The sequence below is a fragment of the Salmo salar genome, chromosome 05 (genome assembly GCF_965601325.2).
Source record: "Salmo salar chromosome 05, fSalSal1, whole genome shotgun sequence".
Classification (NCBI taxonomy): Eukaryota; Metazoa; Chordata; class Actinopteri; order Salmoniformes; family Salmonidae; genus Salmo; species Salmo salar.
The window spans coordinates 21,869,847-21,893,207 of record NC_138295.1 but is presented as its reverse complement, the minus strand read 5'-3'; the positions used below and the strand labels follow the sequence as shown (position 1 = coordinate 21,893,207).

The window sequence follows — 23,361 nt, the reverse complement described above, 5'->3', positions numbered from 1 at the left end:
GAGATGTCATTGGGAATCTTTCAAAAGCTAGGCCTACCTTTCCACCCCAGGCAGAGTAGACCTAACGACGCAGAAAAATGTAAGCTTTAACTGCTGGCTACTCTTCTTTTGTGGCCTAACCCAATGAGAGAAGGTCACAAATGTTTCTCTAAAAGCTGTCTGAGTTTAAATAGCTTCTGTTCTACAGAACGTGAATAGCTTAATTAATTGATAGTGACAGAAATAGATTACTTCCTAAGCAAAGTACATTTTTTGTCTCCTCGGCTATAGAAGGTTGTAGCTCAGCCTTTAAATGTCAAACAAACGAAACAATGATATCCCCATATGCATTGGAGTCACGGTCTTTCTAGCATAAAGCAACACGGACCAAATCTCTGCTATAAATCCATTTATTTTCTTCAAAATTTAAGCTAACAAGGGGTAGTTGTGTGATTTTCGCCATTTTCTTTAATAAAAGGTAGGCCTATGGCATACCCTCTCATACCCCCTCAATTCGAGTCTTGGTTTGAACTTAACAGCCCTTCACTGACACGAAGGTAGGCTATTTAAAGAGTGCATGGTGGGTGAAGGATATAGCAGCCTATAGCCTAATTTCGTCATTCAAACAGATAGGCCTACCTCTTATTTCTTAAATAGGAATAAATAGGCTCCAACACAAAGCCATCTTGATGGTAAGTGTAATTAAAATGAGGGCTGTTGAAATGAATTATGCCTACTCGAATTTGCCGATTGATTGTGCTGTGGCTGCTGCTTCAAGGTTCAGAACCACAATGTAAGTTACTAGAATCTGGCATATATTTAAATATATACAGTTGAAGTCGGAAGTTTACATACACTTAGGTTGGAGTCAATAAAACTCCTTTTTCAACCAGTCCACATATTTCTTGTTAACAAACTATAGTTTTGGCAAGTCGGTTAGGACATCTACTTTGTGCATGACACAATACATTTTTCCAACAATTTTTTACAGACAGATTATTTCACTGTATCACAATTCCAGTGGGTCAGAAGTTTACATACACTAGGTTGAATGTGCCTTTACACAGCTCAGAAAATTCCAGAAAATGATGTCATGGCTTTAGAAGCTTCTAATAGGCAAATTGACATCATTTGAGTCAATTGGAGGTATACCTGTGGATGCATTTCAAGGCCTACCTTCAAACTCAGTGCCTCTTTGCTTGACATCATGGGAAAAATCAAAAGAAAATCAGCCAAGACCTCAGAAAAAAACTGGAGACCTCCACAACTCTGGTTCATCCTTGGGAGCAATTTCCAAACACCTGAAGGTACCATGTTCATCTGTACAAACAATAGTACACAAGTATAAACACCATGGTACCGCGCAGCCGTCGTACCGCTCAGGAAGGAGACGCGTTCTGTCTCCTAGAGATGAACGTACTTTGGTGCGAAAAGTGAAAATCAATCCCAGAACAACAGCAAAGGACCTTGTGAAGATGCTGGAGGAAACAGGTACAAAAGTATCTATATCCACAGTAAAACGAGTCCTATATCAACATAACCTGAAAGGTCGTTCAGCAAGGAAGAATGCAGTGCTCCAAAACCGCCATAAAAAAGCCAGACCACATGTTTGCAACTGCACATGGGGACAAAGATCATTCTTTTTGGAGAAATGTCCTCTGGTCTGATGAAACAAAAATATAACTGTTTGGCCATAATGACCATCGTTATGTTTGGAGGAAAAGGGGGGACGCTTGCAAGCCGAAGAACACCATCCCAACCGTAAAGCACAGGGGTGGCAGCATCATGTTGTGGGGGTGCTTTGCTGCAGGAGGGAGTGGTGCACTTCACAAAATAGATGGCATCATGAGGTAGGAAAATTATGTGGATATATTGAAGCAAAATCTCAAGACATCAGTCAGGAAGTTAAAGCTTGGTCGCAAATGGGTCTTCCAAATGGACAATGACCCCAAGCATACTTCCAAAGTTGTGGCAAAATGGCTTAAGGACAACAAAGTCAAGGTATTGGAGTGGCCATCACAAAGCCCTGACCTCAATCCTATAGAACATTTGTGGGCAGCACTGAAAAAGCATGTGCGAGCAAGGAGGCCTCCAAACCTGACTCAGTTACACCAGCTCTGTCAAGAGGAATGGGCCAAAATTCACCCAACTTATTGTGGAAAGCTTGTGGAAGGCTACCCGAAATGTTTGACCAAAGTTAAACAATTTAAAGGCAATGCTACCAAATACTAATTTAGTGTATGTAAACTTCTGACCCACTGGGAAAGTGATGAATGAAATAAAAGCTGAAATAAATCACTCTACTATTATTCTGACATTTCACATTCTTAAAATAAAGTGGTGATCCTAACTAAGACAGGGAGTTTTTAACTAGGATTAAATGTCAGGAATGGTGAAAAACTGGAGTTTAAATGTATTTGGCTAAGGTGTATGTAAACATACGACTTCAACTGTATGTGTATATATATTAGAGGTCGACCGATTAATCGGAATGGCCGATTAATTAGGGCCGATTTCAAGTTTTCATAACAATCGGTAATCGGTATTTTTGGACACCGATTTGCCGCCAATTGAAAACAATTTTTTTACACCTTTATTTAACTTGGCAAGTCAGTTAAGAACACATTCTTATTTTCAATGACGGCCTAGGAACGGTGGGTTAACTGCCTTGTTCAGGGGCAGAACGACAGATTTTTACCTTGTCAGCTCGGGGATTCAATCTTGCAACCTTACGGTTAACTAGTCCAACGCTCTAACCACCTGCTTTACATTGTACTCCACGAGGAGCCTGCCTGTTACGCGAATGCAGTAAGAAGCCAAGGTAAGTTGCTAGCTAGCAGTAACTTATCTTATAAAAAACAATCAATCAATCATAATCACTAGTTAACTCCACATTGATGATATTACTAGTTTATCTAGCCTGTCCTGCGTTGCATATAATCGATGCGGTGCGCATTCGCGAAAAAGGACTGTCGTTGCCCCAACGTGTACCTAACCATAAACATCAATGTCTTTCTTAAAATCAATACACAAGTATATATTTTTAAACCTGCATATTTAGTTAATATTGCCTGCTAACATGAATTTATTTTAACTAGGGAAAATGTGTCACCTCTTGCAACAGAGTCAGGGTATATGCAGCAGTTTGGGCCGCCTGGCTCGTTGCGAATTAATTTACCAGAATTTTACGTAATTATGACATAACATTGAAGGTTGTGCAATGTATCAGGAATATTTAGACTTAGGGATGCCACCCGTTAGATAAAATACGGAACGGTTCCGTATTTCACTGAAAGAATAAATGTTTTGTTTTCGAGATGATAGTTTCCGGATTCGACCATATTAATGACCTAAGGCTCGTATTTCTGTGTGTTTATTATATTATAATTAAGTCTCTGATTTCACATTTGATAGAGCAGTCTGACTGAGTGGTGGTAGGCACCAGCAGGCTCGTAAGCATTCATTCAAACAGCACTTTCGTGCGTTTTGCCAGCAGCTCTTCGCAATGCTTCAAGCATTGATTGCGCTGTTTATGACTTCAAGCCTGTCAACTCCCGAGATTAGGCTGGTGTAACCGATGTGAAATGGCTAGCTAGTTAGCGGGGTGCGCGCTAATAGCGTTTCAAACGTCACTCGCTCTGAGACTTGGTCGACCTCTAGTGTGTGTGATATATAGATTAGATTTTTTTTTACTTATTTTTTTTTTTTAATTAAATAACAAATATCAACAATCAAAAGAGGAATAGTTACATGCAAACAAGCATACATACAAACTATTTACATTGCCAGGAATCCTAAACTATCAAACATATTCATTAAGAATAAAAGTTTTAATTGCCTTTTTTAAGAAAAGATGTTTAAATTAAATTTTAAAGTGAACCAAAAATATATTGGAGTAGCATAATTTTTGTTGTTGTTGTTGTATATTCTCTCTGGGTTATTGGAATTCTAAACTTATCAAGAAATTCCCCATATGAGAGTAGATATCCATCCTCATTCAGTAACTGACCAACCAAAATAAATGTATTCTCAAACCAGTTCCGAAAAAATAAAACGTATTTTTTATCTTTGTTGTTCCATAGAAAGTATCTGTGTGGGGGACAATTATGTTTATACACCAACATCCATGCTAAAAGTGCCTGCTTATGAAATTTGGCCAATTTTATTGGGATTTTATAAACATCGAAATTACACGGAAGCAGAAATTCTAAACCACCACCAGAGTCAAATAAATACTTAGGGAAGACATTCCAAATACTGTCCTGGGTGGCGCAGCTGTCTAAGGCACTGCATTGCTTGAGGCGTCACTACAGATCTGGGTTTGATCCCGGGCTGTGTTGCAGCCGGCCGTGACCGGGAGACCAATTAGGCGACGCACAATTGGCCCAGCTTTGTCCGGGTTAGGGGAGGATTTGGCCAGCCGAGATGTCTTTGTCCCATCGCACTCTAGCGACACCTGTGGCGGGCCAGGCGTATACACGCTGACACGGTCGCCAGTTGAACCGTGTGGCTAGCTTCCGGGTTAAGCGAACCATGTGTCAAGAAGCAGTGCAGCTTGGCAGGGTCGTGTTTTGGAAGACGCATGGCTCTCGACCTTCACCTCTCCCGAGTCCGTAGGGGAGTTGCAGCGATGGGACAAGACAAACTACCAATTGGATACCACGAAATTGGGGAGCAAAACGGGTAAAAAAAGTTTTTAAAAATAAATATAAAATAACAATTTATTATTTAGAGTATTGAAATCTAAAACCTCCTTGTTCTTGGGTAATACTGAGAATATATTTCCATAGATAGTGAGGCTTGTTCTGAACCTGGCTTATTTTGAGGTCAATAACTCTGATAAATACATCATGGGCAATAAACATTATTTTTAATCAAATCTATCAAAGTTGACCTCTGGTCCTCCTCCTCCTCATCTTCATGCTCTCCTTCTCAAACTGAACAGAACATAGGCTATAGGCTAGTACACGACGCAAGATTTAAAAAAAAATGTGTGCTCTGTAGGTCTAATCAAATATTAGTTTTGGAAAGAAGCTTTTGACTCTCTTCCTGAACTGCCACCGTAGGCCTACACAGCACAGCCATTGGTTAGGCAGCACACAACACAGTTTTTGATCAGCAAGAGCAGAGCAGGCCGGGGCTCAGGGTTGGAATATTCATTGCAATGTGTAATGCAGCCTAGTTGTATTTACACCATCCCAGCAGCTATCTTAGAAATATAACTTTGCTCTGAGCATGCACTTCGCAGTATATAGTCTATAGCCTATGGATCATTTGATTGAGACCACACTAAATATTCTATAGACACTTGATATTGCACGCCCAGCGGAGAATCAGAGATGAGGGGTGGCATCGGGCACACATCGATATGTAGCCTAATAAGCAACTAATTCTAAAACACTGAGAAATATAGAAATGTCATCAATAACAAATTACATGACCATCCCTGGACTAGATAAAAAAAATTTTTTACCTTCCCCTTAACTGAAATGGAAAAAGCATGACCCTCCCCCATTATCCTCTAGGTAACCCTTCTGTAAATTTTGATCCATCCCTTTTGAGTAGAAGTCAGCAGCAAAACATCAGCAAGGACATTTTATAAGCCTGCAAAACTCTGCCTCCTCTGACACCAGTTTATTTGCAGCTCTTGTTAAAGGTGATTTATCCATGTGGGGGATGCAAAGGGGGAGACCTACATACAGGAGAGGACAGAGAATGAACCCAAACGTAATGGCAGTATTTATTTGCACCTGTAGCTCATATTACATTGTGGTAAATGGGTGTTTTAATCAAGTCTAGATTTTCACATTAATACTGTCATGATAATCACTTAATAAATCATTATTTATGAATACATACCCACAGCTGGGAAAGGGATGAGTCTCTGTATGATTATTTGGGTTGCTGGACTCAACCTGTTGGCTCTCTGAATCAGTACATTCAGTCCCACCTAAACACAGCACAAACTTTAGGATAAACGCTCAACTAAATGTGTACTGTTTTACACTGTCGTATCCTATGCATGTGGCAAATAAACTTTGAAACTTAAACCCATTTAACTTGTAGCACCTATGTTATTACATATAACACAAATAGGCAGGACAGAATCCCTGCTCTGAGACTGAATATTAATTACCAGAAATGTATAATAATCAACAACTGACCGCAAGGGAGACAGCACTGGTCACAGCTCCGAAGTAACCTTGAAGAAACTTGGATGTTGGTGTAGGCTAATATGAACAACAACATGAATGACTTAGTATTTCACAGCCTCTCACATAAGTCTAACGCTGGCTAAAATCATTGCCTTGAATACCAAAACTCTAAATAGAAAATGGACACTTCGACATCAGCCATATGTGCAAAACACTTTTTTTTGGGGGGGGGGGGGGGGGGGCAAACCGTAGCAAAACATTTCTTATTGCAAGTCCAGGTAATCCCTCGCTGTTTCAGTACATTTTATTCTGTTTGGGCCTAATGAACATGACCCATGGTTAAATAGGTCATTATTAATACATCACAATAAGGTGCAGAGTTCGATTTGCCTGCTGGGGAGAAGTTAATTGCTGTATAACTCTGATGATGGAACTAAAAGTGCACAATTGTTTTGCATTGAATAATCTGAAATGTGTAGTTCTGACTATGCTGTTCAAGAGGTGATGATAATACAACAAAATAGTTAACATTTATTTAACAATCCCTTGAAAACAGAACGTACTTGTCAATGGTTTTAGCTGAGCTGGGGTTCTCCTTGCCCCCCAGCAGCCAAATCAAACGTATTGTGATGTTTTATTGATAACCACATATTGAAGGAAATCTACAGTACCAGATGGAGGAGGTGCAGTGCTAGTTGCTATTGAGCAGCACAGTCTGTGGACCAAAAACACTTACACAGAACTGTAATTTAATAGCTTTTCTGGGAATCAAGCCGTAAACAATATCCATTATCCTCTCATACGCTACCTTAGCAGCAACATCCTGCCGCTACCTTAGCAGCAACATCCTGCCGCTACCTTAGCAGCAACATCCTGCCGCTACCTTAGCAGCAACATCCTGCCGCTACCTTAGCAGCAACATCCTGCCGCTACCTTAGCAACATCCTGCCGCTACCTTAGCAACATCCTGCCGCTACCTTAGCAACATCCTGCCGCTACCTTAGCAACATCCTGCCGCTACCATAGCAACATCCTGCCACTACCATAGCAACATCATGCCACTACCATAGCAACATCATGCCACTACCATAGCAACATCATACGCTACCATAGCAACATCATACGCTACCATAGCAACATCATACGCTACCTTAGTAGCATTGCGGTTTGAGTAGTTGACACAGGCATTGTGACTTTGGTTCAGCCACTGAAAGGAGAAAAAAACATTCAGTGAAATTCAATTACATCAGTTAACCCAACTGGGAAGGAGAGCATTTCCAATGTGGATAGTAACAATATGGTAAAAGGTTATTGTTGAAAAGGTGTCTTGGCATTTCTTTACCTGCCAGAAAATAGTAGATACCACAGTCTGATTTGGAAGAAGAAGGCCCACAACCTAGATGACACCAGATAGGGAGACAATAGTTCAACTATGCTCTTACATTGTCTCTATCAGATACAAAATGATGGCTTCCATTAGCTCTGGTCCATGTTGTTAGCGCACATTCCACTACTAAGTGCAGTAAAGCACACTAAAACCCTGGACCAGAGCTAAGCTTCCATCTACCCCAAGAAGTCAGTAAAGACAATGTATAATTAAACAAATGGCCATAGTTGAATATTCTTTCCATAGATACATATGAAATACAGTAATATTTCATATAAGACTTACAATTGGTGTTCCAAATGGGACATAACCTGTGTAGATACAAAATAATATAAATCAGTGTAAAAATGACCAGTAACAAAATAAAAAACTCACTCTGTCGAGAATCTTCATTCGGAAGTCATACCTGACATTCGGAAAGGCATGAAAATCTTCTCTCCTGTGTCAGGATGAATGATGGCCTGCATTCAGATATGAGATATAGAGTGTAACATCATCATCATGCTGCCAAGAGGAGAGGGGGAATGTACTGTATGGCAATAAATACATGGGGTCAAAATGGGGTCAAACTGCTTTATATAAAGCAGACCAAAACTTACCTGCTTCACCTTTTGGGCTTCCCATAGCTAGAGAGTGAAAAACAACAGCTGTGTCATTTCAGAGCAGTGAGGGAAAATGTTGGGCTGCTGAATGTAAGGAGTATGTTACAACTACATATTGCAAGCGTCATAAACAATATGCTTGAAAACAAAAAACCTCTTTGGAATAGTACAGTGCCTTCAGAAAGTATCCATGCCCCTTGACTTACTCCACATTTTGTTGTGTTACAGTCTGAATTCAAAATGGATTAAATGAAACATTCTCTCATCCATCTACACACAATACCCCATAATGACAAAGTGAACAAAATGTTTTTAGAAACTGTTGCTAATATATTGAAAATGAAATACACAAATATCTCATATCTCACAGCTGAGTAAATACTTTGTAGAAGCACCTTTGGCAGTGATTACAGCTTGGGAGTCTTTCTGGGTAAGATACTAAGAGCTTTGCACACCTGGATTGTGCAACATTTGCCCAAGCTATGTCAAATTGGTAGACAACCATTTTCAGCTGAATAAAAACATAAAACGCAACATGCAAAACTTTCAAAGATTTTACAGAGTTACAGTTCATCTAAGGATATCAGTCGATTTAAATAAATTCATTGGGCCCTAATCTATGGATCTCACATGACTGGGCAGGTGTGCAGCCATGGGTGGGCATAGGCCCACTCACTTGGCAGCCAGTTCCAAACACTGGAGCAAGGCCCAGCCAATCAGTTTTGAATTTAGGACAAAAAGTTAATTGCTTTGCAGTGGCATGTATTCATGGATGCCAAGGGAAGCCAGGCTTCCCCCAAAAATTCCAAGACAAAAAGAAAAAAACATACAAAATAATGTGTTCCATACATTTCCATCAATTCACAAGAGGCTGCTGAATGTATCTTACCGGAGAAAGCATCAGAGCAAACGAAACAGCGCTTCTCTGTCTCAGTATGTGTAAGGTATCTATCTGAAGCTGTCTGGTCAGAAAGAGTATGACATTGTTGCCTCCGTAGCATTGTATGCAAGGGAAGCCAGCGAGCATTTGGGCTCCCTTGATTAAAAAAAAAAAACGAACAAATAAGCCAATAAGCATTGAGCTAAACTGAGTAATCTCAGCTGTGAATGGTCCTGCCACACAAAAAAATAAAAATAAAAATAAATTAATTTAAAAAAGGGTCAAGGGACGTCAGTTTGGATTTGGCTTCAGACCAATTACATCACAAGCCAAAACGTCATTATTGATAGAAAAAAAACTTGAATTGTTGCATCTCGTTGTGTTGTTGTCCTCTGGTGGCTAGCTAGCTAAAATCATCCCTTTCCTAAATTAACCATGGATGGAGATTTGGACTTGTGGTTTAACTTAATTCTCTGTACTGGGCAATGATTAAAATGCTGATTCTGATCCAACCATACATTGTGATCCTGGCCTGAGAGGATGGAAGTTCAACATGTAGCTAGATGTAGAATACTAATGTTAACTGGCCTGGCGTATCGTTGCCCATGAAAGGAAGTTAAGCTAGCGAGCAACTATTTTAGCCAGGTAGCCTAGGACAACAAAAACTAAAAGCGTGTACTGTATGACATAGTCATAGACCATTTAGGCAACATGAAGAGGATGGCACTGGCGTTTCTCTACAAGTAGGGTGAGTAAACATGTTTTTTTTATTCTACATGCAAGCACACACACAGAGAGAGAGAGAGAGAGAGACAGAGAGAAATCAGTACCATGCACAGCCACATCATATTTAGCTTACATTGATTGGACTAAATCGTTTTTGGTATCTTTTCGTTGTCACTGGATTAGACTAAGCAGAGGTGATTAGAGGATGAAATGTTGAAGTTGAAAAGGTGCTGGAATAGTCGAGGCAGCTCCTGTTTTCTTTGTGACTTCCGGTAACTCTCCATGGTTCTAAATCAATAGCTGTTTAGTAGTCCGAAACATTACCTTGCTTGACCATGCTGTAAGTCATGTAACTGTTACATGCAACATGTTTTGTGGACTTCACGGACAGATTTTGCTCTCCGGTTTTGTAATGAAACAAATGTGTGGTTGAATGTATTCTACCACTGTCTTGTTATTGTCTCAGCCTTAGGCATATATATATATATATATATATAAATAAATAAATAAATAAAAACACAGCATCAAGGCATATGAACTAATTATAGAGCAAACAACGCAATTATCACAACACATAAGTTGTAATACGCCTTCCTTTTCCTGAATTGGCTTCCCCTGTGATTTTACCCATGCGTCGCTACTGTTGCTTTGCCAATTTTTTTGCAGTATTACTTTAGTGCCTTCTTGCAAACAGGATGCATGTTTTGGAATATTTGTATTCTTAACGGTCTTCCTTCTTTTAACTCTGTCAATTAGGTTAGTATTGTGGAGTACCTAAAATGTTGTTGATCCATCCTCAGTTTTCTTCTATCACAGCCATTAAACTCTGTAACTGTCACCATTGGCCTCATGGTGAAATCCTTGAGCGGTTTCCTTCCTCTGGCAACTGAGTAAGGAAGGATGCCTGTATCTTTGTAGTAACTGGGTGTATTGTTACACCATCCAAAGTGTAAATAATAGCATTTTGCCCATCTACCAATAGGTGCCCTTCTTTGTGAGGCATTGGAAAACCTCCCTGGTCTTTGTGGTTGAATCTGTGTTTGAAATTCACTGCTCGACTGAGGGACCTTACAGATAATTGTATGTGTCGGGTTCAGAGATGAGGTAGTCATTCAAAAATCATGTTGAACACTATTATTGCACTCAGAGTGAGTCTATGCAACTTATTATGTGACTTGTTTATCAAATGTTTACTCCTGAACTTATTTGTGGTTGTCATAAAGGGGTTGAATACTTATTAACTCAATACATTTCAGCATTTTTCAATTTCAATGAATTTGTAAAAATGTCAAAAATATATATTTTCACCTTGACATTATGGGGTATTGTGTGTAGGCCAGTGACCAAAAATCTCAATTTTTAATACACTTTAAATTCAGGCTGTAACAACAAAATGTGGAAAAAGTGAAGGGGTATGAATACTTTCTGAAGGCACTGTAAATAATCTGTAACACTGACAAATGACTTTTTTATGGAAAAAACCTCACCTGCAGATCTGTAACTCCAGGTAGTAGTGTTCCATGTTTAAAACCTCACCTGTAGATCTGAAACTCCAGGTGGTAGTGTTCCACATTTAAAACCTCACCTGTAGATCTGAAACTCCAGGTGGTAGTGTTCCACGTTTAAAACCTCACCTGTAGATCTGAAACTCCAGGTGGTAGTGTTCCACTTTTAAAACCTCACCTGTAGATCTGTAACTCCAGGTGGTAGAGTTCCACATTTAAAACCTCACCTGTAGATCTGTAACTAAAGGTGAGTGTTCCACATTTAAAACCTCACCTGTAGATCTGAAACTCCAGGTGGTAGTGTTCCACTTTTAAAACCTCACCTGTAGATCTGTAACTCCAGGTGGTAGAGTTCCACATTTAAAACCTCACCTGTAGATCTGTAACTAAAGGTGAGTGTTCCACATTTTAAACCTCACCTGTAGATCTGAAACTCCAGATGGTAGTGTTCCACGTTTAAAACCTCACCTGTAGATCTGAAACTCCAGGTGGTAGTGTTCCATGTTGAAAATCCTCCAGGAGTTTGATGCATTCTCTCAATCGTCTCTGGAGAGATAAGAGTAATTTGAATCAACAAGAGAATTAACAGTAGGTAATTAGGTTTCTTCTTAATGTGTTATCTTAGAGAAGGACTAGGTAATGGCAGTTCTGGAAAATGCCAGATGGGCTGGTCCATCCCTAGCCCAGTGGGCCTGTCTAAATTGTTTGTTTTTTTGCGAATAATTATAATTATTTGGCTAATTATAGGGACTTTGAGGGGTGGGGAAAATTGTCTGTTGTGTGAGAAATTCTGTTCCAAGTCCATCCTGTGCTATCAGATTGGATTCCAGATCTACAGTATAATGTGGATGGCATTCTCCTGTTGCCACAGTTCCCAAGTCTCATTCAATCAGAAAGTCAGTGGAAGGCCACGTTTTTTTGTATCTCTTACAAAAACTATAGCTGAAGTATTAAAACAATATGTGGATGGATGTTTTCAACTGTACCTTACCTCAGACACAAAGAGTGTGCTGGGGTCAATGATCGCTACAAAGTGTCTCAGCCGGCCAAGAAAGGTACTCTGGAAGCGAGAAAGAGCCTAATTAATTATTGATGAGCTAGCCATACAGTAATACCAAATCTTAACACCCCATCTCTCTGTAAATAGGTTAAAGCCTTTGCAGATTGTACAATTTTAGCTGTCTTATGCCACGATTTTGCCATCCCAGACAAAATGTCCAAGTTGTGGGCAAATTCTTAGGTCGTTACCGACTGCCAGACGTCTTGGCTCGTTCAGTGTGACAGTGTCTAGGTCTGCCGATTAAGTACTTTACGTGAGGTCGTAGGCTCCGACAGTTCTGGCAATGTCCGATTTTTGTGGCCTTTATCGTGTAGTGTGGCTGGTGTTACGAGACTATACTGACCAATAGGAACACGGTCAGCACTGAGTATGCACACAATAATATGATCATTGTGAATAGTCAGATTAATATTATAGTTTGATTCAAACTGTGCAAGAAGAATGATTTACCTACTAATCTTGTTAACATAACACATATGAAATCAATCTACATGACTGGGTTTTGATAAATGCACAAAATAGCCAATCAGAATAAACGTTCTACTACAGCTCCCAATGTTATTTTGGGGAATCCTTTCTGATTCCGAGTTCAGACATATAAAGTGTATGTGAATTATTTCTACGATGCATTATTTCAGTTTTTCTGTACTCACTTAAGCATAAAGTGAGGCTTGTGGTGCTGCTGCTGACAAATGCACAGATCAAATGCGCTGCTGCAGTTGACATAGCCTACGTCGGCTAACCTTGCAAGCCATTCACAGAATAACAGGGGGAAAAAAGAGGGAGAGGACATCTTCAACAGCTACGCACGTTGTCAGTGATGCAGAGTGCACTGTTAAAATAGAAAGACTCAAAACACCATCATTGTCTAGTAAAACCATGAAAAGTAGTGCACCTAAATGGAGATCTGGTGTTTGAATGTAAATCTAATGTATGTGTTACGAAATACTAAATGTATGTGTTATGAAAATACATTGTAAATAAGTATTTCAAAACAGAATGGAAGTACTCTGAAACACCCAAAGTGGTTCTTCAATCTGAATAATTGTGCTTTTAAGAGAGTTGTGAAAACCCTTTTTGGTGATTCTGTGTATTTAAAAATGGTGCATACTCCCGAGTGGCGCAGTGGTCTAAGGCACTGCATCTCAGTGCCTTAGGCGTCACTACAGTCCCTGGTTCGAATCCAGGCTATATCACATCTGGCCATGACTGGGAGTCCCATAGGGCTGCGCTGTGCACAATTGGCCCAGCGTCGTCCGGGTTTGGCCGGGGTAGACCATCATTGTAAATAAGAAGTTGTTCTTAACTGACTTGCCTAATAAAATAAAAGTTAAAAAATAAATTAAAAGGGCAGGATCAAAACACAAAAACAATGTTTTGGCAGACTGTCTCTCATACAAACAGTTGTAATGTTTTTTATAGCATAACTGTTGATTGATGGTGATTTTCAGCCAATATTTTGATCAACATTTTAAAGAAGAATTTAATACTTTGACACTAATTATAGGCTACAGTTGCTATGCCCATTGCGAGATTATAAATAATGGTACAATCAAGACGTTTAGAACTATGGAAGTTATAGCAGAGGTAACATGTGTAAAGTGGGCATTCATGTGAGAAGGTGGATGTGAACCCGGGTCTCCTGTTTGTCAAATCACTGCGTTAGTCCACTCAGACAGTCTTCAGGACTGAACTGTTGTGCTGATTCAAACTTGAGATAAGTAGACTGAATATGGACTCAATAAATCACTTTTCATGTCACATCCTTCGTAAACAACAGGTGTAGACTAACAGTGAAATTAAAATATTATTATGGCATTTCGAGTCCTGTGTAGTGCACAATAAGATGCCTTTTGGTGTTGTTTCCTCTTTCTGAGCTCCTAAACACTATTGTGGCGTTTCCAGTCCTGTCTAGTGCAGAATTAGATCCCTTCTCCTGGAGTTTCCCATCACTGTAAATTGGAGTCCCTCCTCTTGTTGTTTATTCCCTGCTCTTTTACAGTGTTTATAAACTAATCAGTAATTCCAAAAGGTCAAATGTACAGCATTATGCTCAAACAAAGGACACAAGAAAATATATTTTTGTGAAAACAAAAATTACAACGTTTGTCCAGGATAATAATTACAAAACATGATTTTCACACTTCAAGTGCTTTATCTTTTCAGATTATCAAAATTACATAGCATTAATAGGTCTTTCACATTTTTATATTGATAAAGTAAGACAGTTCAAAGATCTGTAAGGTATTTATCATATTAATATTCTTAAAAACCTACAGAAATATGGTATTATGTTTGACATTCATGGGACAACAATACAAGCAATGACTGCTAATGTCAGCAGTAGCAGTCATACAAAACTTCAGTCCAGGGCTCAATGCGATCCACCAGTCATCCATTACGTTAAGGTTTCGTCTCCTCAAGGTTTCGTCTCCTCAAGGTTTCGTCTCCTCAAGGTGGTGACAGCTCAGTCGTCACTAGTTTTAGTGTTACAAAGCACTTCATTTTTAACAGTGGGTGGGTCCAAGAAGGACAAAATTCAAACCACCCGATACTTTACTTTATTGAAGACCATTAATGTTGCATAGGCACATCTTCAATAATCTGGTCCCACTCTAAAGAAGATCACTTTTAAGGCTCAATGAAGCCTTCATAAACACTTTAATAAGGCCTATATGGATGGCCCATGGCTCAGAAATCACCCAGAAGAAAATCCCATGTTATGCAAAGGGTGACAAAAGGGTTATGCCACATTTTCCAAAGCACCAGATGTAGGGACTTTTTATAATCACCCTTTCTGTAGTATGACATTACTTATAGATGCTTTGTAAAGTCATGTAGGGCTTATGAATACTTTATGAATGCTTAAATACATTTTAGTCATACTCATTTAGCAGACGCTTTTTATTAACGTGTTGTTTGTCCAAAATTCTACTTCAAAATACTTAACATTTCATTTCACATGACTTAATGTGGATTGAATCAAAGTGTTTAACCTGCTAATTGTTGTGTAGAGTTCAATTATTTAATGTTCAGGGGATACAAAGTAAGACAGAGCAGCTGTGTGGGTTGACTCTTAAGACACAGTGCAAGAGCTGCTAGCAAACATGCAATCTTTGGACGAGTTACTGGGAAGGTTAAACTACCAACGGGACATTAAAAACTGTAACATCTTATGCTTCACGGATTCGTGGCTGAACGACGACAATATCAACATACAGCTGGCTGGTTATACGATGTACCGGCAGGATAGAACTGTCACAGTATCCAACGAAGGTGGCGCCCCTCCTCGGTCGGGTGGCGCTCGGCGGTTGTCGTCGCCGGCCTATTAGCTGCCACCGATCTATGTTTCTGTGTCTTTTGGTTTTGTCTGTCTATCCCTCACCTGTTTCGTGTCTGTCTTTAGTGGGGGGTTATTTAGTGTGTATTTTCAGTTTGGGTTCTCGTGCGGGATTGTTTATTGTCCACTCAGGACAGTTGTGTGTGTGGCCTGTTTCGCTGGCCTGTGTAAGATTTATTGCCGGGCTGCTTTTCCTCGTGTTTTATTTTGGGAATGCGTTTTCCTGGCGGACTTATTTAAGCGCCCTATGCCTTTCGGCTATTGTGTTTTGTTTACCGTGGCATTAAAACACTGTTGCTCCGGCCCTCTGTCTCCTGCGCCTGATTCCGCATCTCCACTGGTCCTAGAATTCCGTGACAAGAACAGCGGCATCTGGTAAGACAAGGGGCGGCGGTCTATGTACAGTTGAAGTCGGAAGTTTACATACACTTAGGTTGGAGTCATTAAAACTCATTTTTCAACCACTCCACAAATAATTTGTTAAAAACTATAGTTTTGGCAAGTCGGTTAGGACATCTACTTTGTGCATGAAAAGTAATTTTTTCAACAATTGTTTACAGAGATTATTTCACTGTATCACAATTCTAGTGGGTCAGAAGTTTACATACATTAAGTTGAGTGTGCCTTTAAACAGCTTGGAAAATTCCAGAAAATTATGTCATGGCTTTAGAAGCTTCTGATAAGCTAATTGACATCATTTGAGTCAATTGGAGGTGTACCTGTGGATGTTTTTCAAGGCCTACCTTCAGACTCAGTGCATCTTTGCTTGACATCATGGGAAAATCAAAAGAATTCAGCCAAGACATCAGGAAAAAAATTGTAGACCTCCACAAGTCTGGTTCATCCTTGGGAGCAATTTCCAAAAGCCTGAAGGTACCATGTTCATCTGTACAAACAATAGTATACAAATATAATCACCATGGGACCACACAGCTGTCATACCGCTCAGGAAGGACACGCGTTCTGTCTCCTAGAGATGAATGTACTTTGGTGCGAAAAGTGCAAATCAATCACAGAACAACAGTAAAAGACCTTGTGAAGATGCTGTAGGAAACAGGTACAAAAGTATCTATATCCACAGTAAAACAAAACGACACAACCTAAAAGGCCGCTCAGCAAGGAAGAAGCCACTGCTCCAAAACCGCCATAAAAAAGCCAGACTAAGGTTTGCAACTGCACATGGGGACAAAGATCATACTTTTTGTAGAAATGTCCTCTGGTCTGATGAAACAAGCTGAAGAACACCATCCCAACAGTGAAGCACGGGGGTGGCAGCATCATGTTGTGGGGGTGCTTTGCTGCAGGAGGGAGTGGTGCACTTCACAAAATAGATTGCATCATGAGGTAGGAAAATTATGTGGATATATTGAAGCAACATCTCAAGACATCAGTCAGGAAGTTAAAGCTTGGTCGCAAATGGGTCTTCCAAATGGACAATTCCAAAGTTGTGGCAAAATGGCTTAAGGACAACAAAATCAAGGTATTGGAGTGGCCATCACAAAGCCCTGACCTCAATCCTATAGAAAATGTGTGGGCAGAACTGTAAAAGTGTGTGCGAACAAGGAGGCCTACAAACCTGACTCAGTTACACCAGCTCTGTCAGGAGGAATGGGCCAAAATTCACCCAACTTATTGTGGCCCACTGATGAAATATATCACACTCTATTAATATTCTGTCATTTCACATTCTTAAAATAAAAGTGGTGATCCTAACTGACCTAAGACAGGGAATTTTTACTAGGATTAAATGTCAGGAATTGTGAAATACTGAGTTTAAATGTATTTGACTAAGGTGTATGTAAACATCCGACTTCAACTGTATTTTTGAAAACAACAGCTGTTGCACGATATCTAAGGCAGTCTCGAGCTATTGCTCACCTGAGATAGAGTTTCTCATGACAAGCTGCAGACCACACTACCTACCGAGAGAGTTTTCATCTATATTATTTGTAGCTGTTTACATACCACCACAGTCAGAGGCTGGCACCAAGATAGCATTGAATGAGCTGTATTCCGCCATAAGCAAACAAGAAAACGCTCACCCAGAGGCGGTGCTTCTAGTAGCCGGGGACTTTAATGCAGGGAAACTTAAATCAGTTTTACCAAATTTCCATCAGCATGTTAAATGTGCAACCAGAGGGAAAATAACTCTGGACCACCTTTACTCCACACATAGAGATGCATACAAAGCTCTCCCTCCATTTGGCAAATCTGACCATAATTCCATCCTCCTGATTCCTGCTTACAAGCAAAAATTACAGCAGGAAGCACCAGTGACTAGATCAAATTAAAAAAAAGTGGTCAGATGAAGCAGATGCGTGGACTTCAGGAAACAGCAGAGGGAGCACCCCTTATCCACATCGATGGGACAGTAGTGGAGAAGGTGGAAAGTTTTAGGTTCCTCGGCGTACACATCACGGACAAACTGAAATGGTCCACCAACACAGACAGCATGGTGAAGAAAGCGCAACAGCGCCTCTTCAACCTCAGGAGGCTGAAGAAATTTGGCTTGTCACCAAAAACACTCAAACTTTTACAGATGCACAATCGAGAGCATCCTGTCGGGCGGTATCACCGCCTGGTACGACAACTGCTCCGCTCACAACCGCAGGGCTCTCCAGAGGGTAGTGAGGTCTGCACAACGCATCACCGGGTGCAAACTACCTGCCCTCCAGGACACCTACAGCACCCGATGTCACAGGAAGGCCAAAAAGATCATCAAGGACAACAACCACCCAAGCCACTGCCTGTTCACCCCGCTATCATCCAGAAGGCGAGGTCAGTACAGGTGCATCAAAGCTAGGACCGAGAGACTGAAAAACAGCTTCTATCAAGGCCATCAGACTGTTAAACAGCCATCACTAACATTGAGTGGCTGCTGCCAACATACTGACTCAAATCTCTAGCCACTTTAATAATAAAAAATTGGATGTAATAAATGTATCACTAGTCACATTAAACAATGCCACTTTATATAATGTTTACATACCCTACATTACTCATCTCATATGTATATACTGTACTCTATACCATCTACTGCAGCCATCGCTCATCCATATATTTATATGTACATATTCTTATTCATTCCTTTACACTTGTGTGTATAAGGTAGTGGTTGTGAAATTGTTAGATATTACTGCACGGTCGGAACTAGAAGCACAAGAATTTTGCTACACTCGCATTAACATCTGCTAACCATGTGTATGTCACCAATAAAATTTGATTTGATTTGATACAGGACTGTTTTGCTAGCACAGACTGGAATATGTTCCGGGATTCCTCCAATGGCATTGAGGAGTGCACCACATCTGTCATTGGCTTCATCAGTAAGTGCATCGATGACGTCGTCCCCACAGTGACCACTAAAGGCTAGAGCTGCCGCTTTCAAGGAGCGGGACTCTAACCCGGAAGCTTATAAGAAATCCCGCTATGCCCTACGACGAACCATCAAACAGGCAAAGTGTCAATATAGGACTAAGATCGAATCACCGGCTCTGACGCTCGTCGGACGTGACAGGGCCTGTAAACAATTACAGACTACAAAGGGCCCGTAGCCGACCTGTAGCACTCACGTCTGTAGCTATGAAGTGCTTTGAAAGGCTGGTCATGGCTCACAACACCATCATCCCAGAAACCCTAGACCCACTCCAATTTGCATACTGCCCAAAAAGAACCACAGATGATGCCGTCTCTATTGCACTCCACACTGCCCTTTCCCACCTGGACATAAGGAACACCTATGTGAGAATGCTGTTCATTGACTACAGCTTAGCGTTCAACACCATAGTGCCCTCAAAGCTCATCACTAAGCTAAGGACCCTGGGACTAAACACCTCCCTCTGCAACTGGATCCTGGACTTCCTAACGGGCCACCCCCAGGTGGTAACAGAAGGTAACAACACATCCACCACACTGATCCTCAACACAGAGGCCCCTCAAGGGTGTGTGCTCAGCCCCCTCCTGTACTCCCTGTTCACTCAGGCACGACCCCAACAACATCATTAAATTTGCCGATGACACAACAGTGATAGGCCTGATCACCGACTTCAACGAGACAGCCTATAGGGAGGAGGTCAGAGATCTGGCCGTGTGGTGCCAGGACAACAACCTCTCCCTCAACGTGATCAAGACAAAGGAGATGATTCTAGATTACAGGAAAAGGAGGACCGAGCACACCCCCATTCTGATCGACGGGGCTACAGTGGAGCAGGTTGAGAGCTTGAAGTTCCTTGGGGTCCACATCAACAACAAACTAACATAGTCCAAGCACACCATGACAGTCGTGAAACAGGCACAACAAAACCTATTCCCCCTCAGGAGACTGAAATGATTTGGCCTGGGTCCTCAGATCCTCAAAAGGTTCTACAGCTGCACCATCGAGAGCATCCTGACTGGTTGCATCACTGCCTGATATGGCAACTGCTCGGCCTCCGACCGCAAGGCACTACAGAGGGTAGTGCGAACGGCCCAGTACATCACTGGGGCCAAGCTTACTGCCATCCAGGACCTCTATACCAGGTGGTGTCAGAGGAAGGCCCTAAAAATTGTCAAAGACTCCAGCCACTCTAGTCATAGACTGTTCTCTCTGCTACCACAAGGCAAGCGGTCCTGGAGTGCCAAGTCCAGGTCCATTAGGCTTCTAAACAGCTTCTACCCCCAAGCCATAAGACTCCTGAACATCTAATCAAATGGCTACCCAGACTATTTGCATCCCCTCCCACCACCCTCTGTTGTCATCTATGCATAGTCACTTTAACTCTACCTACATGTACGTACTATCACAACTAACCGGTGCCCCCGCACATTGACTCTATACCGGCACCCCCCTGTATATATTGTTCTTTTTTCCTGCTGCTCTTTAACCTGTTGGGGCTACAGGTTAGCAATGAACCCCGAGACGGGATTGCTAACAAGGCTGGAAATTCAAAACATCAAAAATCTAATAATTTCAATTTCTCAAACAATCAACTATTTTACACAATTTAAAAGATAAACATCTCCTTAATCTAACCACATTGTTCGATTTTCAAAGAGGCTTTACGGCAAAAGCATAAAGTTAAATTATGTTAGGACAGTACATAGCCACAAAAGTACAAACATCCATTTTCAATTCAAGGTCAGGCGTCACCAAAAGCAGAAACCAGCTAAAATTATGCACTAACCTTTGGCAATCTCCATCAGATGACACTCCTAGGACATTATGTTATACAATACATGCATTTTTTGTTCCATCAAGTTCATATTTATATCCAAAAACAGCATTTTACAGTAGCGGTGAAATTCAGATTTTTTTCTTCTCTGAAATGCTTCTGGTGAACAACGTTACAATTTACAAAATTACTATTCGAAAACATTGGTAAATTATAATATTGTCATTCAAATAATTATATTTTAACATTTCGTAAATGCTACTGTATTGCCAGATTTCAAAATAACTTTACTGGGAAATCACAAGTTGCAATAAACCGGGTGCTGTGCTAAGAACAATAGGCTAGGCTATATAGGTTAGCATCATCTTGTAACCATCTAATTTCAATAATACTATCGTCAATAATCCCTTACCTTTGATTATCTTCATCCATTGGCACTTCCAGGAATCCCAGGTCCACTACAAATGTGGTTTCTTTTGACAAAGTTCATAATTGATGTCCAAATAACTCCAAGTTGTTCCATGTTGTTAGCGCTTCGGTGGCTACTCAAAAGTAGCGCGGGCGGGGGGGGGGAGGTAGGAAGTCACGGCGAAAAGTTTAAAAAGTTTAAAAAATAATCTATTTACGTTCGTTCAAACATGTCAAACGTTGTTTAGCATCAATCTTTAGAGCCGTTTTTAACGTGAAACATCAGTAATGTTTCAACCCGACCTCTCCTGTGTCTTGAAAAACGTATTTGAAAATTGTCTCGCGTCAAAAGATTGAGCAGGTGCAGGCAATAATGGAAGTGACGACATCCCAGGGAGGTCAACTTCCCTTCCTTGTCATCCGGTCTCTGTTGATCATAGACGCTTCAAACAACTTTATAAAGATCGCTGACATCTAGTGGAAGCCGTAGGAGTTGCGAAATGAATCCTTTCTCACTGTGGTATCTATTAAACAATGATTCTAAAAAAAATAGTACAGCCACAAAATTCTTTTTTTCTCTCAGGTTTTCTCAGGTTTTTGCCTGCCATATGAGTTTTGTTATACTTACAGACACCATTCAAACAGTTTTAGAAAATTCAGAGTGTTTTCTATCCAGAGTGTTTTCTATAGGTGGCAGTTAAAAATGGGCACATATTTTTTTCTAAATTCTCAATACTGCCCCCTAGCCCCAACAGGTTAATTACTTTTATCTCTTCTTCTTATCCGTATTTTTTGAAACTGCACTGTTGGTTAGGGGCTCGTAAGTAAGCATTTCACTTGAGCATATTTTCTCCACCGCAGTCAGAATTGTCATTACTTCGTGGTGAAGCATACCCCTTTTCCAGTCCCCTTACTAGATGGGCCTGGCTGAACATTGTGTGCCAACAGTTTGAAAAGGCCTGATGGCAGTGCATGCCAAGAGTCTTTTTGGCAACCAGATGGACTGAAACATTTCAGCTTCAGTCAGATGCCTTCGAGCCATTTATCACTTATGAAGGGCAGGCGACGAAAGGCAAGACAGGAGAGCTAATTTATCCATCATTACCTTTCCTATATTCAGTTTTAATTTAAAACACGCTCCTCAACCTCTCGTGACATGTAATTGTGAAGAACGTAGTAGCTACCATTCTGTAAATCTTTGTATCCTTTCATTATTCAGTGTCCTCACAGCCCCTAGACTGTATAATGTCCTCACAGCCCATAGACTGTATAATGTCCTCACTGCCCTATAGACTGTATAATGTCCTCACAGCCCATAGACTGTATAATGTCCTCACAGCCCATAGACTGTATAATGTCCTCACAGCCCATAGACTGTATAATGTCCTCACAGCCCATAGACTGTTTAATGTCCTCACAGCCCATATGTGTAGCTCTGTTTTGTATGGCTGGGTGAAGAGAACAGGCTCCATGTGAGAAGACCGCTTTAATTATGCATGTGCTTCAGCTCACCAGAGAATACAAAACACAGCTAGCAGAGATGTATCACGTGCAGCTGCAATAAGAGACAGGGAGATTTATGCTGATTCACGAGATGGCCTAATTGTAACTGCTTTGATGCAATAAACTGAAAATGTTACTGCATATTACTGTGCTGAAAGTTTTTGGGGCAGAGAAAAAGGTGGATGTTCCATTTGTGAAAAAATGAAACCGTCCATCGCCCACTGATAAATGCAGTGTTTGACATATGAATGGATGCTTGTAATGATGAAATTCCAAATTTGAAATGCAGGATGACTCAATGATTTTTGGAACAATTCACATGAACAAAATTGTTTGTGTTTTGCAATTGCATCAGAGGTTGCAAAATGGAAGTCTAAATAGACTGTTATTAAGCCTCTTGGCGCTGAGAAGAGACTACTTGGTGCCATGCAATATCCTGATAAAAATTACTATCATCAGTTATCTGTGAGGGATTGGGTTGGTTCCAAGAGAAGGGGCAAGTGTCCCTTATTGATTGGCTTCTTGTTATTGAACAAGGTTATTGAAGGCAATAAAGATGGCCAGACGATAACAAATGAGACTTTCTTTGGATTTTGTGCTTTACTATTTCAGCAGGTAAATCATTTCCTTATAACATAATATTGCATTCACAGCTGTTTTAATATA

At 40.6% G+C, this 23,361-nt stretch overlaps 1 protein-coding gene across 2 annotated transcripts in view; it reads right to left on the bottom strand.

Moving 5' to 3' along the window:
* Positions 1-23,361, bottom strand: part of LOC106604472 (sideroflexin-5) — a 35,001-nt gene that overhangs the window by 8,426 nt on the left and 3,214 nt on the right. Inside the window, exons 1-10 of one of the 2 annotated variants that reach the window (XM_082975093.1) lie at positions 12,948-13,355; positions 12,226-12,294; positions 11,703-11,780; positions 8,121-8,147; positions 7,928-7,982; positions 7,807-7,832; positions 7,477-7,530; positions 7,285-7,341; positions 6,144-6,209; positions 5,839-5,929 (exon numbers count right to left, since the gene is read on the bottom strand). In XM_082975093.1, coding sequence (XP_082831219.1) covers positions 5,839-5,929; positions 6,144-6,209; positions 7,285-7,341; positions 7,477-7,530; positions 7,807-7,832; positions 7,928-7,946 — 313 coding nt within the window. In that variant the 5' untranslated portion in view covers positions 7,947-7,982; positions 8,121-8,147; positions 11,703-11,780; positions 12,226-12,294; positions 12,948-13,355. Of the gene's footprint in view, positions 1-5,838; positions 5,930-6,143; positions 6,210-7,284; positions 7,342-7,476; positions 7,531-7,806; positions 7,833-7,927; positions 7,983-8,120; positions 8,148-11,702; positions 11,781-12,225; positions 12,295-12,947; positions 13,356-23,361 lie in introns of those variants that run through there. The other variant, XM_014199112.3, reaches the window with a different exon arrangement.